At 33.7% G+C, this 19,464-nt stretch overlaps 1 protein-coding gene across 3 annotated transcripts in view; it reads right to left on the reverse strand.

Annotated features, from left to right (window-relative positions):
* Syt14 (synaptotagmin 14) overlaps positions 1–19,464 on the reverse strand; it is a 132,690-nt gene that overhangs the window by 71,267 nt on the left and 41,959 nt on the right. For all 3 annotated transcript variants that reach the window (XM_026387457.2, XM_026387460.2, XM_077802727.1), the window contains exon 3: positions 42–313. In XM_026387457.2, coding sequence (XP_026243242.2) covers positions 42–313 — 272 coding nt within the window. The remainder of the gene's footprint in view (positions 1–41; positions 314–19,464) is intronic.

The following is a 19,464-nucleotide window of genomic DNA, read 5'->3' on the forward strand; positions in this document are numbered from 1 at the left end:
CAAATAACATCCATTTTTAAACTTACATGTGCTTCACTTACTTCAGGGCTCAGGACTGCGGTGCTGTCACTTGGAACATCTTCTTCATATCCTTTATTATGAAAACTTTCTATTTCATGACCTGTGCTTCCTTCACTTGGGCACTTGTTATATGAGCATCGTGGACTGTTGCTGCAGTGGGAAAATTCACATTTACCATCCCCAGTTTCTGAAGGTGTACATGAGAGATGGGGAGAACCACTGTCATCCTGATATGGTGGTGGTTGCAATTCATCCAGCGGCGGTGTTCTTCTCATTCTCTGAATGCAGTTTCCTGATAATGATTAAGAATCTGGTCACTGTTTCCAATTAGCCTCAAAATGCAGTATGGTCTACAGTAATTGTAAATAGCTTAAAAACACAGGATTAAAAATTTTGCAGAAATATAACTATTAGATTTACTAAATCAGTGTCCTTCTTCCCTAGTTGAGGTGCAGAAACAAAATAATCTTGTTTCCACTCCTCTCTTCCTGCAAAGATCAGAAAAAATAAATCATAAACTTAGAGAGGCCCTGTTATATACCATAAAAATAAGTTTTTGTTAAATAGGTTCTTTAATTTGGTTCACTCTCTCAAAACAACCCAGCAGCATACATACTTTGTTTTTTCCCTGTGATTTGTGGCCTCTTAGCCAAAGCAATAAAAACATAGTAGGCTAAACAAACATAAAACCCTCTTTTTTTTTTTTTTTTTTAGTTATTGAGAAGAACTTAAACCTGCTTTTGATTCAGCAGGGTCAGGACTGTTTTTTCACATCTATTCTGGATCTAGAATCCTAAAATGATGTGCCCTATGAATCAGATCCAAACTCTGTTTGTTAATCTCTACCACACAGCAAAAATTTACAGTTCTGCTGTCTTTTCTCCATTACATGTCCCCATTCCTTGAGTCTGTAGCCCTCCTAAAGCATGATTCCTCCTGGTCTACATTAGTTATCTCCCAATTCTAGTAATAATTTGAACCAGTGTTTTTCACTTTTAAAAGATCATTTAAATTTTTACTTCAATGATTAAGAATAAACCTATCTGTGAAGAAGGCTGGAGGTGGAAGAGGGAAAGGGATAAGGACAGAGTCCAGTACACAATTAAAAAACTGCTGAGTCTGTACAGATAAACCTGAATGCAATGCTTAATGTTGAATTTAAACACTTTCTTTTTTTTCTTCTTTTTCAGTGCTAGGATGCTCATTTTTATTTAATGGACTATGCATCTCCTTCTACAAATAAGACCCTTACAAAAGACTGTTATGGAGTTCAACTTCAATATTCAATACAGTTCCTGTGTTTTTCCTAAGATCAACTTTATATAAAAACTAAAAACCTCATTTAAAAATTTCCATAATGCCTGGCTCAAATGAAAAATATTAATTTGTATTAACTTAGCAAAAATTATATATTTGTTCAAAAGCCCTAAATTTGAAAAAGAAAACTAAATGTCTAACTAGTGAGTATAGTATACTAACTTTAAAAAAGAATGGCTGAGTTAATATAGTTGAAGCTAAATTCAAGAAGATATATTAAACACATTAAAAGCAGCAGCCAAAAAACCAATTCCAGAATATTAGAGACAAGTGGCTATCAACAATTTATGTGGATTAATACATCCATTCACATGCAGTAGGTATGGTGTGAACATGTGCATGGTGGACTGACTGAACCCTATCACACAGTTGACCTCTCCTGAGCAGCAATCCAACTAGGCTGGAGATCTAAGCAGAAAATTTCCGAATCAGAATTCCAGGAAAGCTTTTGTTTTCCTGATAAAAGAAGTCAAACTCTATGGGCACCCCCTTTGGCCCTCCCTTTTCACCTGCCTGAGGATGCAGTAATTGCCTAGTGCCCATGAAGTAACTAACATGAGAATGAAAGTAAGGATGGAAAAGCAAAAAAAAAAAAAAAAAAAAAAAAAAAAAGATATGAGTTGAAGTATCTGAAACATCATGAATAGCTCTAAACTTTTATGGGTGAGACAAATAAATCCCTATTTGTTAAAAAACAAAACAAGCAACTTCAGAGTTGTAGTTTCTATTGTTTCTAAATACAATATCAAGTGATAGAACTTATAAATCATTAAACCAATATCCTCCTCTCCTTTAAAAATGCTTAATCAGCCATAAATTAAATTAAATGGCCATATCTAAATACTTCCTGTAACAGAAGTTAATTAAAATTCCACAATGTAGTGGTTCTAGGAGTCAGTGTACCATTTTTTTAAAAAAAATTTTAATTTTACAATAGAATGCATTTTGACATAGTGTACACAAATGGAGCACAATTTCTCATTCCTCTAGCTGTACATGGTGCAGAGTCACTCCAGGAGTGCAATTATCCATGTATACAGGGTAATAATATCTGTGTCCTTTACCTTTGTTCTGAGAAGAGAGATGATCTTTCCCAGAAGTCTCAGCATATTGCCTCATAGATCACCCTGGACAGAAGTGGGTCACATGCCTATTCCTAAACCCATCACTGGTAGGAGAAACTGGATTACTATAATTGGTTTAAATTAATCAGATGCCATAAAAAATTTAAAGGTAGGGATGGGTTAAGGTACCTAATCATATATATGTAAAAGAGTAGATAACAGAACAATAGGAGGTCAAGGAAGGAAGAGACAGAGGATATTGGCTAGAAAACAAATATGATCCAGTTCTTGTCTTCCTTATCCCTCAATTTGGTCATATGATCTCAGTTTTTAATCTTAATCAAAATACTTTTTCTCTCTGTGGCTTTCCTACCCCAACAACTGTTCTATAATAATTATTCCCTAACTTTCCTTTTGCTCTTACCAGCATGGTATAATTTCTTTGTGGTAATAATGGTATTCCTTCTTTCTATTACTTTTTATTAGATTCCTGCTAAGTTGCCAATCAACTAGAGCATATTTTCACAACTAAGTTCCTGTCTCTGGCTCTTGTTTAGATTTAATATAACTCTTGATTCAGAGATCAAGGCACAAATTACACAAAATAAGTTTGTGATATGTGAATATGCTAACTAGGCTCAATGAGTAGACCTCACTACTATCTTTTAAATTTGGAGAAAACAATATTATGTTAAAGTTGTAACCAGAATAAAAAGTTTATTTTGGGGGCTGGGGTTGTGGCTCCGCGGTAGAGCGCTCGCCTAGCACGTGTGAGGCCCTGGGTTTGACCCTCAGCACCACATAAAAATAAATAAATAAAATAAAGATATTGTGTCCAACTATAATTAAAAAAAAAATTTTAAAAAGTTTATTTTGGCCACACCACATTTTCAATGTTTTGAAAATAATAATGCACCACTTTTCTTCTTTTATCTTTGCTTTATAATTTACTTTCCAAAGCAAAGAACATGCTAATGTATATGGAATTCAAATTTCACTGAAATATATAGTCATAAGAATTTTCCTTTTTTTAGTTTTGCAATTATCTCTTCATATTCTAAATGACAACTATTTCCTGGTTGTCTACATAGTGTGATAACTAAGATGTGGCTTAAATTTAATTGACACTAGAAAAAATTTCCAACAATTGTTTATACAGTAACATAATTTATATTATTAAATTACACAGTAAACATAAACCTTAAGAAGATCTTTCTACTGGGACTATCAAACACCAAAATTATGATGTTCTTTCATTACTTTAGGTTTTGCTTTACTACCTAATTTTATGCCCTTGTTTAATGGAAATAATATGTCCATAAAAGGGTTCAACCTGGATATGTCAAAGAATTTTAATTTATCCTCTGCATACTGCATAGCAGAATAAGTTGAAATATTTTCTCAACCTAGAAAAAACAGTATGCATGCATATGCAGAATATGACCAATAGCTCTTAACCTTATGTTTTAAGACAGTGGAGAGAACCACAGTTCTAAAAAATGGTGAATATTCACAACTGCAGGATTCGCTTTTCAAGTACCTGTGAAAATTTGCCAAGATTCATTACAAGCTGGTAATAAATTAAGGATCAACACATTTTACAAAATTAGAAGCACAAAGAGGTTGTTATCTGACTGTTGTGGAATTAAACTAGAAATCAGAAACAAAAATATTAGTTAAAAAAACTATAAAAAATTAGACAAAAATAATTAGAAATTAAAAATACTTTAAATAACTCATGAATCAAAAGGAATAATAATTAAAATTAACTTATATAATGAAGAGAAAGTATAAAATAATCCTCATAAAGACATGTGGGATGTGGCTAAAGCCATGCTTAGGAGAAAATTTTAAGTGAATATATTGAGGGGGGGGAATTCAATAAACAATGATGACCTACGCATCTACTTGAGGACATTTAAAAAAAAAACCCATCATATTAAAACCCAAGTAGGGTCTACAAAATAATGAAGAGCAGAAAAATAAATTAAAAATATGCATAAATTAGAAAGTATCAGCACACTAACATACAATTAATTGAAAAAAAAAACAACTAAAATTGAGAAACTGGTTGAAGAATGTAGTCAGAAAGAAAAAGATGAAATAGTTACTAATGTCAGAAATAGTATTAAGGACATCATTTCAAATCCTATAGACATTCAAAAGATACTGAGTTTTCCCTGTCTTTCCCTCTTTTGAAATGTTAGTTCTAATGCTATTGAGTAGGACAGAAGAAAGCAGGGGTCTTCAATGGTGGTGGCAGGAGAAGCCAGAGGTACAGAGAAGTATGTCAAAGCCCAAGGGGGAAAAGGGAGACAGATGCCTATCTGTGTGGGAGGTACACTGTGCTATTCTGGGGCCCAAGCCACATAAGTGTGTCCATGGCCATACAGGAAGCAAGGTAGCCAGCATGCAGTGTCAGAACCCAAAAGCGATGAGAAGGGCCTTCATTTCAGGGAGTAGCTGCAAGTGAGGTGTCAGAACTCAAGAAGGAAGAGAGGACAATGGAGGTAGCCCTACGCAGTGTGTTAGAGTCCAGGCAGGGTGAAAAGGTCTAGTAAAGGGGAGTCAGAATCTTAACAGGATAAGGCAGTTTCCCAAGGAAGGTAGCCTGGCCTGGGGCAACAGAGCCTAGACTAAGTGAAAAGTCTGTCCAGACTGAAGGAAGTGGAGTCATCATTTGTGAAGGACTAGAACCATGGAGCCAGGTGCCTGGTATTGTGCCCTGAATGTCCAGTTAGGGTGAGAAGGGTTTCCATGCAGAAAGGTACATAGTGAAAGGTAGTAGAGCATAGAAAGGTGATGTGTCCATCTGCACAGAAGGGCAGCCTGGCATAGGAAACCAAAGCCTGAGCAGCATAGGAGGGTGTCCGTGTATAAAGATAGTCTGAAGAGTCAGGCCTGTTATGGTTTAGATATGAAGAGTTACCCAAAAGTTCATGGGTTAGAAAATGCAAGACAATTTAGAGGGGAAATTGAGACAGATGTGAGTGGTATGAACAGAATATGAGGTTAAGAGAATAATTCTATAAAATGGGCCCACTGTACTGAGGCCCCCATGCTTTCTTTTCCAAGAAGTAATTTACCTGCAGCCTGCCTGGCTTAAGTGGACAGGATATGTCACATTTCTCAGCAAACTATCTGTTATCTTCAAGGGAAATGCAGGTGGGAAACAGTGTTGATAAAAAGAACCCAAGTTACTCTGAAGGAAGAGACTTTTGTGACCCTTTTCACAGACTAGATCCCAAAACTCAGAGAGATGAGGATAATTCCTTCTAACCACAAAACCTGTAAGAAAGTATGGTTAAGAACAGGAAAATTAGAACTGGTCAGTGTGGGCCAAGGTGATCTAGGGTTGTCATGGTAGTGGAAACTTGAAAGTCCGATGTTATCCTATTGTCAGTCAAAAGTCAAGACAAGGCCTGGGTGGGACTTTCTGGAAAGTTCTTTGAAATCTCCAATAAATTGGAGTATGGAAAGGCATGCTGTCCTTTTCCTCTGAAAGGACCCACACTTTCCCTTGAGAGTGTCCCCTTTCCCCTTTTCCTATCCCTTCAACAAACTGATGCCTGTTGCTCTGAGTGACTAGTCTGAAATGTTTCTGACTTGATCACTGGCAATGGGGTATCAAGGAGGAGTGGCCTTCGTGCTGCCTCAGTTTCCTGGAAGGCCCCAGCCCTGTAATACTATCAGATCCCCACCTGCATCAAGGGAGTTCTCTCTCTTCTCAAATCCTATTTTGTTAACTCTTCTCTTTTGTTATTGTCCTGGATTTTATTCTTCACATTTGCCAGACAACAATCTAGAAGAAAACTGGTGAGGCCTATAGCCTGCATAAACCCTGTCAATAGAAGCTGGGAATGTAGTTTCATCCCAAAACTCTAGTTTCAAAATGATTGGACTATGAGAGCCTTAACCTAATCGGTGCACTGATTCAGTTGAATGGATTCACTGGGTGGTAGTCACAGGTAAGGAGAGTGTGGCTGGAAGAGGTAGGTCACTAGGGGTGTGCCTTTGGAGTATATATTTTGTCTCTGGTAAGCAGAGCTCTTTCTCTCTGCTTTCTGGTACCATGTTCTGAGTTGCTTTCCTCTATCACACCGTTCCACCATGATGTTCTGCTTTACCTCTGGTTCAGAGCAATGGATTCATCCATCTATGGATTGAGACCTCTGAAGCTGTGAGCCAAATAAACTTTTCCTCCTCTACATTGTTTTTATCAGGTCTTTTGATCATAGTGATAACAAGGCTGACTAAAACAGAGCCCAAAGGGAGTAAGGAAGGCAACTATGCAGGGAAAAGGAGGAGTCTTGGTCCACGCTGTTGAACTCAATCGGGGAGTCGGAGCTTATATAAGCAACGAGGGCATCCAATGTGGGGCAAACTGTCCTAGGGGTCAGAGCCCATCCTCTGAGGGTCATGAGGATACCTATAAGTGAGGAAAGCTGCATGGGATATCAGAACACAAAAGGAATGCAAACAGACAGATAGGAGGGCATGTGTACAGACTGTTCAGATAAGTAATATATTAAGGTTAATGGCAGCCAGGTCTCTCACTGTTAGAGAAGGGTATTAGAAATATGGAAAGGGAAAAACCTAGATCCAGCTCTGTGATGTTGGATTGAAATTAGAGATAACACACTATTCATATAAATATAGTATAGTATAATGTATAAGTATGTGAGAATACTTACATATGCACCCATACACAAATACCCTAGCTTCATCCACTGAGATTTGAGACACCACCACCTCAGTAGTGATAAGCATACCTAGACTCAGATCTTGGCTTCTGAATCTATTTTCCACTATAAGGAACCAGGATTCCTTGAAGAAATGGCTAATCCAGATCTACGCCCAGGAAGGTATAATATGAGATGAGAAAAACTGGTTGTGTTGAAAGTAAGGTCATGTTTAAGCAATGATGAGGACATGTCAAAAGAACAAGCCAACTTAGAGGAGCATTTTCCCCTAACCTCCCACTCTTAGCAAATTCCACTAACAATTTGAGCTTTAAAATAAGTAACTATAGTAGTATATAACTCATTGAAGAAAAGAGTCTGTGTGGATACATTTGAGTAAACTGAAAAATTTATAGAAAAATTAGCTGTAGATGGACACAATATGTTTATTTTATTTATTTATTTTATGTGGTGCTCAGAATTGACTCCAGTGCCTCCCACATGCTAGGCAAGCACTCTACCTCTGAGCCTCAATTCCAAACAAAACTGAAGGATTTTTGAGGAACAAGATACATCCATAATTACAAAGTAACTTCCCATAAAATACTTATTAATTACAAAGGGAAACTTTACAGTGAAAAAGTCTGATAGATGCTACCTTAATGAAGAAAGAAAAGTGAACCTTATGAGAAGGGAAAATTCAAAATTCTGCCGTACCTGATAAGATGCAATGAAGGGCATACTTTCACAAAACAGAATAAATACCTGCATAGAATAAACTCCAAGACCTATCAAAATGGACCCAGGAAAATTATGCAACTTAAATTTTTTATAAAAATTGAATCTATAATTGAAAACCTCCTCAAAAAGAAAATTCTAGGCCCAGATGGCTCCATTGGTGAATTTATCACTTTAGGAAAGCAAAACTCCACCAATCTTACATAAAATATTTCAGGTGATTATTTAAAAGTGAGACTATTTCTTAAATTATTTTAGAAGGCTAGCATAACCTTGGTACCAGAACTTGATAAAGTATCTTTAGAGGCAAAAAAAAAAAAAAAAAAAAGAAAAAGAAAATTCCTCTTGTTAACACAGATACAAAAACTCTATACACGATGTTGGTAAACCTAACCCCGAGTTATATAAATAGGGGACTGTATCACAACAAAATTGGGTTTATACTAAGAGTATGGGGTTATTCCACATGGATTTAACATTCAAAATATAATAAATCTAATTCATTGCAATGGAAGAATAAAGGTAAAAAGTAATATGATAATTGTAACGGCTTTTTAAAAAGCATTTGATAAAATTCATTGCCAATTTGTGCTAAAACCTCTGTGCACACTAAAAATAGAAGGTATTTTTTTTTATCTCCTAAAAGGTATCTATGAAAGTCCTACAGTACACATCATATTTAATGATGAAATGTTGAAAGTTTTACCTCTGAGATCGGGAATCAGACAAGGATGCCTGTTATCACCACTTCTATTCAACAATGTACTGGAGGTCCTAGCCAGTGCAATAAGGTGAGAAAAAAAAAAAGATGTAAAACAATTGGAAATAAATAAATAAAACTGTCATTACTCTCAGATGACAATTGTGATGTAAAAAAACAAAAATAATTTAGAGATAACCTATTAGAGTTAGTAAATTCAGCAAGGTCACAGGATATGAGATCAATATTTTAAAAATTAACTGAATTTCTACAGACATGAAATGAGCAATTAGTAAAATTTAAAAGCAATCCCACATATAATAGTGTCAGAACATCACATAACTAAGAATAAATCCAACAAACCAGCTTGCTATTATTTTTCCAATTCTTGAGTTTATAACTAGAATGTATACTTTTAGTAATAAGTGGATTCCAAATTGGATTACTAAGCAATGGCTATATGATTTAGGAAGGGACAGGTAGAAATCAACAAAGCTTCCTTTCTTCAGCAACAAGGTGTCCCAAAGGAAAAGCAGACACTTGAGAATTACAGGCTTGGTAAATGCCTTCACTAGTTTGGCCAATACAAAAGCTAAAAGAGTTGAAAAACAATGGCGCATTATCATAAACTTAGAAGATGACTTCAATTGCAGTTACCACTCCAGATGGAGTATCCTAATTGAGTAAATTAAGATGGCCTTGGTATTTTGAGATGCAGCTTTAAGAGAGCAAGTGAATTTTCCTTTGTAACAATCCAGAGAGAACAGAAATTAAGAGACTGTTTTCACTTGGCAATATATCTATTGTCCTGCATCAGGGAAACAAAAGTATTCTTTCTATGCCACAGTCTGTTGTGTCCTTGGCTTCAAACTTCCACACTATTGGATAATAACAGGTTTAGGCCAACAAGAGTAGAAGAGCTGAAGGATGAAGTGCCTTGGGGTAAGATGTCATTTGAGATGAAACTGAGAACCAAATCTGATGAGAAGGTTGGGGGAGAGCTTGCCATCTCAATAAAGTTCCTGAGGACCCAAGGATTCGATGGAATATTCCTCTCAAAATCAAAGAGGGTTTATTACTCCAGGTCTGTCTCCCACAAAGGAGACAATAGGCTTGTTTGGCTTCTACATTTTGAAAGCAGCACATCATCTATTTAATTATAGAGCTCTGACTCACAGGTAAGATAAACGGCTATTATCTTTGAATACTGCTCAGAGCAAGATAAATTTCTTCAGATGACTGAGGAGAGTGGAGGAAGCTCAACACTTGACCATCAAGACCTGTTAAACCAAACGGTACACAAATGTCTGTAGTAGGTCATGATATAAAGAAAAATCACTGGCAAACTCTGAGAGTTACAGTGGAAGTCTCCAGATTTTTAAAAATTATTTTTCTTTTTGCACCTTTAAATGCTTATCAGAAAACAAGGGTCAGATTATTTTTGTACCATGCCTTGAAACCCTATCTCTGCTTCGTTTATTTTTCTGATAATCTGAAATAATCCCTGCAGTATCTGTTTTTGGTAGCTGCCAATGATCTGGCTGGACAAAAGAACTCAAGAGGAGAAAGACTGGAGTACTGGTGTGGTGTGGACTGGAATGGCTCTTAGGGTTTAAAAATATTTACATACATGAAAAGACAAGTATGTGTCAAATATCATAATTTCTGAAATTTCACTCCATATATAGCAAACTAAATTCTTTCTAATATAGAAAAAGTTTATAAATTTTACAAAAATTGCATTTACTCTACCTCAATTTAAAATCTTAACATTTATCACTAAACTTCTATTTATTCCAAGAATAGCATCAAGAATTTCCACAACTGGGTTCAGCACGACTTCTCGACAAATGAATTTCTAATCCCTATCCTTATCACATTACTTTTTGATCAAAAGAGATTTCAAATGTTTCACTATAATATACTTGTCAGGTTCTAATTCAAACTCCCTATAAGCTATATAGTATTATTATAATTAGAGCATTACAATTTTGTGTATTGTGTTTTGTGAAAGTGTTGTGTAACTAGATGCTCTATAGTTAACTGTGGGTTAAAATAGTTGGCTAGTTCATGATGCTCATGAGGCTGAGGCCATATGTTCATTTCTCCAGTTGTGTTCATTATATACCATATTAAAAACTACATCATTAATTATGCCCAGGAGAGGACTTAGCTTTTCCCAGGTTCTGGGCACAAAATGTTTTTTTCTTGTATAGTATTACAGTTCTACAGAACCAGTTCTTTAGTCTTTAAATGCCTTCATAGCACATTTAGGACAATATCCTGTTTTCTATCATGCTCTTAAAAAAATCCTTAGTAACCAAGCCCCTGTTTCAGCTTCATCTTCCAGGAACCTACACCCAGGACTGTTACACTCCTCAATCCAATCAAGGCAATATACTTGCAATTTTTTGATTGTGTCATATTTCTTTATGCTGAATTTCATATATGCTCCTCCCTCACCTAGGATATCCTTCACATTCTCCCCTCTTTTACTTCGGTAATTTCACATAGTGTCCTTCAAGAATTAGCTTAGATATTACCTCTTTGAAAGGTTCATTCTCTCCTTTGGTCCCAGTTGTATCACACATCCAAAATACACGTACTTACCATACACACTGGGCTAAGTATTTGTTATTATTTCTACAGCATACTTTGCTTTTATCATTCACAATGCATTGCAGTTATTTGTTCAGATGTTGTCACTGTGAGCTCCCTGTGAAAGTAGGTACTCTCTTATCTCTGCACCTACAGTGCCTAGCAACACAGTTGCTAAAACACAATAACTAAAATGCTTTATTGAATAAGGGGCAAGATAATTCTGGCAGAGCTATTTCTTCAAGATGACTGGTATGGCAGTGAGACATCTGGGTTCAGACCATGAACTTGGTCTTTTTCCTTTTGCTTTTAACATTAAGAAACAGAAAAGCAGATGATATTTATTGATGGATGTTACTCACTGCCCAAGTTTTAGAACTTTTCTAATTAAAACATGTTAGAGATATTCCATAATGTTGCGGGGGAGAATCACCACCAAATTTTTTTCTTTCTAGAAACAAATATGAAAAAGTCTAAAAATGGTAATTAAAATGGGGCTGGAGTTGTAGCTTGGTGGTAAAGCACTTAACCAACACAGATTAGGCCCTGAATTGGCTCCCCAGCACCTCTCCCCATACACGCTAATTAAAATAATCTACAAACTAATATTATGTATTTGGAAATGACTTAGGATTTCTTTCAGGGCATACTGGAAGATGTTCTGTTCACAAAATTGCCTAAATAATTTAAAGAGATGACATATAGGAAACCCCTACTAGTGTTCCTGTTATAAAACCAATTTTATTTATTTACTTGGTGCTGGGGAATCAAATCTAGGGCTTCACACATGCTAGGCAAATATTCTACCATTTGGCTACACCCCCCAGTCATCTGATATATTAAATATACTGAATAGATATTTCAAATCCATTGTTATAAATTTACAGAATTGTGCTAAATTGTGCTAAATTGCTATTAGCAATTTTTAGATAAAAAGATTGTTATTTCTCATAAAGTCTCATAATACCAAAACAGAAAATTTAGGGTTAAATTTATATTTTATCACCTTTAAAACAATATGAAGGCAACTCAGTATCAATAGCAGTAAGTAGGATTTCTTCTTTTTATTTTGTTCAACTACATTATAGAAACTATAACACCCTTTGCAAATTAAATTCCTTGTTAAATTTGGAAACATTGTCTAAAATTATCTTGCTAATTTTACTTATTATTTTATCAGTTATATCATTTGTCAGTTATATAATTTTATCGTGTTCAAAACAATTGGATTTTACCCTACAGAACATATAATGAATGATTAAAAGGAATACCAAGAAATTTCATTTTCTATCCAAGAAGAAGTAGATGAGCTTTTTCCCCTGTAAACAACAATAAAACTGGACAAAATGTATTGAAACAAATGTTTTCAGGTGTTGGGCAAACATGAAGAATGAGAAGGGAACTGGCCAGCTCTCTGCCTGCAGAAAACTAGAGAGAGAGCAGGGCAATACAGTCCAGCTGGGCTGTGGAGGTAGAGAAAGCTTTATTTTTCTTACCTTACTGTACTAGTGAGGCCCTTGATTAAAATACTGAATAAAAGGAGTAATGGTGAATCCCCTGGGCTTTTTGCTAAATTTTGCTAAAAAAAAGGTCTTCAATGTTTCATCACAAAGAATGGTGTTTACCTTATGCTATTTTGATGTTGTTGTTATTGTTGCTGTTTTTGCAAGATGCCTATCTATATACAGAGATTGAAAGTTTGCTGGAAGGTTTTTGTTAAGAATGGAAATTAAATGAGTCAAACACAGTTCTCCATCAAATAGAATGGATTACTATATGATTTTCTACTTTCTTCTATTATGTGTAGAAATGCACTGATTGATGTTGAACTAAATTTCCAATCCTAGGATGAACCCTATTTGGTTAGGATAGAGTATCTCTTTTTTATTTGCAGGACCTTAATTGCTAATACTTTACCAAGGTTTACTTAAAAATTAGCCACATGACCAACACTGATCTCCTTTATTCTATCCTCTCTCCTTGCTCCCTTGTATTGTTGGTTATCTGTTTTTTCCTAAGGAATTATGAATTTAAGTGACTTGGGAAATGTTTTCTCTTTCTGTGTGTCTTTTTTTTTTTTTTTTTGGAAGAGCTTGTAGTGACCTGGTAATATTTCTTCCTTAAAACATTTAGGAGAATTTATCAATAAAAACAACTTTATGAGCCCATAGCTTTCTTTGTGGAAAGGTTTTTAAGCATTAATATAGGGTTGTTGAAGTTCTCTCTCTTCTTGATTAAGATTTGGTCATTTGTCATTAAGAAAATTGTCTATTTCTTTTAAGTTGTTGAACTAAAATTGGCATAAAGTTGTTCACAATATTTGCTTCTTGTTCTTTTTAATATGGACGTGCAATGTTATATTTATTCCTGATGTTGGTCATTTGTGAGTGGGTGTGTGTGGTTTGTTTGTTTTGGCCAATTTAGGTAGAGGTTTATAAATTTTTACTGATTTTTCCAAAGATCAAATTTCAGTTTCAGGGATTTTCTCTTTTGTCTGTTCATTCATTTATTTCACTGATTTCTGCCCTTTTTTATTTCATTCATTATCCTTTGGTTTGTAGCTTCTTTCTGACAGCACAAGTTTTTATAACTGATTTTTCACCTCTCTACTATAAGCAATAAATATTATCAACTTCCATGTAAACACTGCTATTTGCATACCACAATTAGGAATATGCTTTCATTTTCACTAGTTTCAAAAATTAGGATTTTTTTGGTTGCTTAATTTCTTTATTCTCTTTCATAATTAAAAAAATATCATATACCTTATATGCAACAAAGTGATAAAATGTTAGGATTTGGTTTTGATGGTCAAAAACACTGCACATTTTTCCAGATATCTTACTACAACTGATTTTTCTTTACTTTTTTATTTTTGCTAATAGCACTTTATAATGAAATCTATCTTCATCTAGTCATATCTGATGCTTTCATTTTCATCCCATTCTTTAGAGATTATAACCTTAGGTAACAGATTTTTTTTTCTTCAGAGTATATTAAAAAATAAAAGTCAGCAAGCTATGTCTAGACAAATGCTCTATTTTACCATAAAACAGTAAACAAATAAATGGGACCTTTTAAGATTGTTCATAAGTTAAACATGTTTCTGGCAGTGAGAATTTATATTTCAGGAGTTTATATTATAGTTGCCTTTTCTCAGGAAATCTGACATCTCTAAATCTGACAAAATATAATTACAATAATTCATGACAACAAAGTAAACAAAATCTGCTTATAAGATTTAGTACTGGGGCTGGAGATATAACTCATGATAGAGCACTTGCATGTGTATAACCCTGGGTTTAATCCCTAGCACCACAAAAGTGAAAAGTAAATGTTAAAAATATTTTTAAAAGATTTAGCATTACACCAGATTTTGTGTGGCTTCATTTTATTATTTTTTCTTTCCATAATAACATGGTTTATTTAATAATAATAAATGCATAAGCTACATGACTTTTATCAATTGCATTTCATTGAGTATTCATTGATTGGTAGTCATAAGCTGGGTAATCACAGGTTCTTTTTTAAATTTAATTTTATTTTTACTGGTTTTTTTTAATTTAATTTTTTTAAGTTATAGATGGACACAATATCTCTATTTTATTTATTAATTTTTATGTGGTGCTAAGAATCAAACACAATGCCTCATACATGCTAGGCAAGTACTCTACCACTAATTCACATCCCAGTCCATTTATTGGTTCTTTTGGGCTGCAACTGATTTCTAATTTAATTTTAGACAGAGAACTTCAGCTATGGGGTTTCAATATTTTGAAATTTATTCAGACTTTTAAAATGTTCCCAGAGCATGGTATTTCAAGGAAAGTGTCCATGTATACTTGGAAGAGAATGTGTATTCTGTTAAGTAGTATGGTTTATCAAAGTTAACTAAAAGAGTTGGTTGATACTGTTGCTTAATTATTTTGCACGCTCATAGTTTTTCTGTCTACTTCCATTCACTATTACTAAGGGAAAGTAGTGAAAATTCTAAATATAGTTGTCAATGTCAATTTTCCTTTGCTTCAAGTTTTTTGAAACTATTATTTAGGGTTTTTAATGTCTTCTTGGTAAATGGATTAATATAATGAAAATGTCTCTCTCTGTATCTGGTAATTCCTTGTTTTAAAATCATCTTTGTAGGGGCTGGGGACGTGGCTCAAGCAGTAGCGCGCTCGCCTGGCATGCATGCGGCCCGGGTTCTTTTTTTTAAAAAAATCATCTTTGTATTATATTAATATAGCCATCTCAGCTTTGCTTGAATAGATGTTTCCATGGTATGTATTTCCTTCTTTCCTTTGCTTTTAAATTATCTATGTCTTCATATTTATATTAGGTTTATTGTATATCTGGATCTTGCTATTATGGGCTTTAAGTAAATTAGACCAAGAAAAGCAAAAGAACGTTTAAATTTGTTTTAGATTAATTTGGAGAAATTCTGCCTGTCAAACTAAAGAATATATTACCTTACTTCACTAATCAAGAAACCTTAACATAATGTAATCAAACAAGGAGTTTTTGAAACACAAGATACAAGGTGGGGAATAGGAAGAACAGTAGAATTAATTGGACACAACTTTCCTATCCTTGTATTTGAATATATGACCAGGGTAACTCCCATCATGTACAATCACAAGAATAGGATCCTAATTAGAATAAGTTATATTCCTTGTGTGTATAACATGCCAAAATGCATTCTATAACGTATATATAAAAAGAACAAATAAAAAAATAGTGAGAAAATAAACATTAAAAAAAAAACAAGATATAGAATTGTTTTACACCAAAATTCATTTTGCAACACACACCATTCCATCTAAATTAGTACGGGCATCTTAATTTGCAGTTTTAGTTTGAACCAATGTGCTTAGGGAAAAAAAAAAGTAACTCCAGTTCTGGCCTGTAAAATACATATAGATTTAGTGGATGAAGTTAACAGTGCAGTTTGTTGGAACATATACATACCAATAAAGGCAAAAATGAAAATAACTATTTAGACTTTACTTATTATATTAACTGGGATGTGATCTCAATACTTTGCAGATAATAAGGAAGTTTCATTCCCATTTTGTGTAAAAGACTTCAGGCATTCTGAGGACTTTATATTTTTTCATTTTTATAACACCAAGTAACCAGACACTTCAAAAATAGATGGTTGAAATAGTAGCAATTTAGGATTATGAAGCAGTTAAGTGCTTCACAATGTTGATGTAATACAGCAATTATAGACCTTTGTAATTCAGCAAAAAGGCTTTGTTTTCTTGTTATTCATATTGAAACTATACAATAAGAAAATCTCCTTATTTTCAAAGAAATGGGCTCAAATTTCTGAAAATATCTGCATTAGTGTTTTGACCATTGTTATAAACTCACCATTGAAATTTATTATTTTGTAACTAAAAATAAAATGAAGCACTAAGGGGGGGGGAAAGGTTGTATAATGTTAGAATTTTGATTAGCAATCACAGCTGCACCAGAATTAGTTTCTATAGCAACAGGAAGAAATAATGTGTTGAATTGCAATGCAATACAAGATTATTCTTTACAGATTGCATTTCAAAAGAAAATCTTTAAAAAATTTTGTCTTAAAAGGGTTATTAATCTTTAATCCATCATAATTCTTAAACAGAAAATACTTAATTATTCTACTCTACTTTTTAAAAATCTTGCTTTATTGCATTCAAATTTATGTTCCAAAATAGACTGAAAATGTAATATATATGAACAATAAGAATTTTGGCTACTGTCTCATTTGCATTTAAAACAAAAATACATAATATCATTCTTGCACGTTGTATAGAAAGATAGTATGCTTCCTGGATAGTTCAGAACCTACGAGGAAAAGCCTAAAGGGTACTGTTCTAGGTAAACTATGTTGTAGAGATAAAAATTAAAAATGATAAGTAAATTTTACATTTGTATCAGTATGAAACTAGGTCTCCCTTTTATCAACATGCACTTCCATGTCCACATTATGATTAAGGAACTACACTGCTATGAGTTGCTATTGTATTTCTCCCTTACTTTTAGTAATAGACAATCATATTAAATGTCAAACGTTGCCCATACTATTTCTAACAGTGAAAAAATTATTTCATTGCATCATTTCCAGTTCTAGCTATTTTTGGCAACTAATTAAAAGCATATGCCTGAACCTTTTATGTATTTTGCCCTTATAATGAGACCTATTACTGTGGCTTACTCCATGCCTCTGAGTTCCAAAGTATCTTTGGTGTTACCATGGATACCAGTGACAAGCATTCTCCAACAACTGCTTTATGTGTCTCATCAAACACAAGAAAACTGACATGGCAGGAATCAAGCCATCTAGACACTATGAATTTCTAATTGTACCACTACTCATGCTTTAAAATAATAGAATATGTTTTAATTAAACAAATCAGCAAGCCAGTAAATTATTTTTAAAAATTCATAATTAATTCAGCAGATAGAAAATATGACATACTATGAAAAAAAGATATAAACATAAAAATAAGCCTATATGACAATTCAGAATGAAACCTGAAGGTCAAAATATGTATTTTAAAATATTTAGTAATAAAACTTCTAACTATATTAAATGTAGTATCTCATTGATATATTCATATCATACAACACATAGTAAAATTTTCAGAAGAGCTCATTTATGAGACCACATGGATTGCTCATGGTTAAATGTTGGCTTATAACAAAAACATCAGTGAAAAATGTAATAAATTGAGTTTTTCATTATCAGGCAAAATTATCAGCAAAATTTATTTGAACTATGTCAGAAATCATCTCATTTTGACTTATACTTTCCCCTTCTTCCCTTCCTTCCTTCCTTCCTTATTGCAGCAAACATTTCTTAATTATTTAAAAATTTTTACCAAATATAAGGCCTTTTTAAAAAAATTCAATAATTGAATATCAAACTTGGCTTCTAAAAATATTTTTCAGCATTTCCTCTTGTGACTTACACCTTAAATAATAGTATAAATATGTATGGGGTGGTGAGGCAAACTTTCTGTTAGAGATATATTTTATCTCAGAAGACAAACATACACACACAAATCATGTCTCAGTTTCATCACATGATGTAACGATCCACAAGAATTGATAAATGTGGCCTGATAATAATAAAATTTTAAATAATTAGATACTTAAGAAAAATTAATGCAGTAATACATGTTATTCCTTCTCCAAGGAATTGTGATGTAAAGATGACACAGGATTGAGTAAACAAAAATAGTCTTAATACCCAATATATGGTTAACTAAAGAAAAATTCTTTAATTTAAAAGTAGCACATATTCAATCTGATACAATACAGTCCACACAGAGGTTCCAAACCCCATGATGCCTCAATTTATCCATCTGCAAAATGGAAAGCATTTTTTGTAGTTATTCAAAGTCTATCAAGTTCCTAAATAGAAACCTAAGAACAAAGGAAGTAGGATCACACAGCTGACATGAGAATTAGCTGAGGGAAAAAATAATACATCTCTGAAGCTCATATCAGGACTCAAAAGAAATATTTAATATCTAATTTTCTTCATGTCTGAACTAAAAAAATAAAAGAAAGAAATCAGACTACCCTTATTGACTAGCAGACAAAATGTATCTACTTAAATCAGTTTCTTTCATAATTACTAATGGAAACTCAATGCCACATTCTGTTAAGAGTGTCGGGGGACAGTATTAAGGGCCTGTACTGAGAAGCACCTATCTGTTTCAGTGTCCCTCTCAATAATGTACAACCCACCTAAAACACAGCAATTCCAGGTTTACCTGAATATTTTCTCTCTCTCTCTCTCTCTCTCTCAACAAGCATTTATTTTAGTACCTACTTTGTGCTAAGCATTATTCAAGTCACTGAAATGCCAAAGACATGCAGAAGAGATTCTGATTTATAAAGCTATTATAGTAGGCATAAAAAACAAACAAACAAACAAACAAACAAACAAACAAAACACACTGAATAGGAGGAAGGAAACCTGAATTTGAACCCGTAGTCTCCTTCTAAGAAACTAACTGAACATTTCAGTATTCTGGTCAGATGTCTATGAAATGTAGAGAATAAACCAGATCACTAAGATCCTTCTAATTTTAACTATTACAAATCCAAAACATTCAACCGTTCCATTTTAAAATGGAAATAGAATAATGATTGATTTTTTAAAGTTAAAATTGCTAAAGCTGCAATAGATTATGAATGAGAATCTCCTTTCTTGAGAGTCACTTCAATAGGATTTTACCTTTTAATATTTGCAGGCCTTCCTGAAATATAAAAGCTCTCTCATCCTGCTTGGCTCTATGATTCTACAACTTAATATGTGGCAAATGCACAATGAAAAAGAAGAGGG

Source organism: Urocitellus parryii, chromosome 9 (genome assembly GCF_045843805.1).
Source record: "Urocitellus parryii isolate mUroPar1 chromosome 9, mUroPar1.hap1, whole genome shotgun sequence".
Lineage (NCBI taxonomy): Eukaryota > Metazoa > Chordata > Mammalia > Rodentia > Sciuridae > Urocitellus > Urocitellus parryii.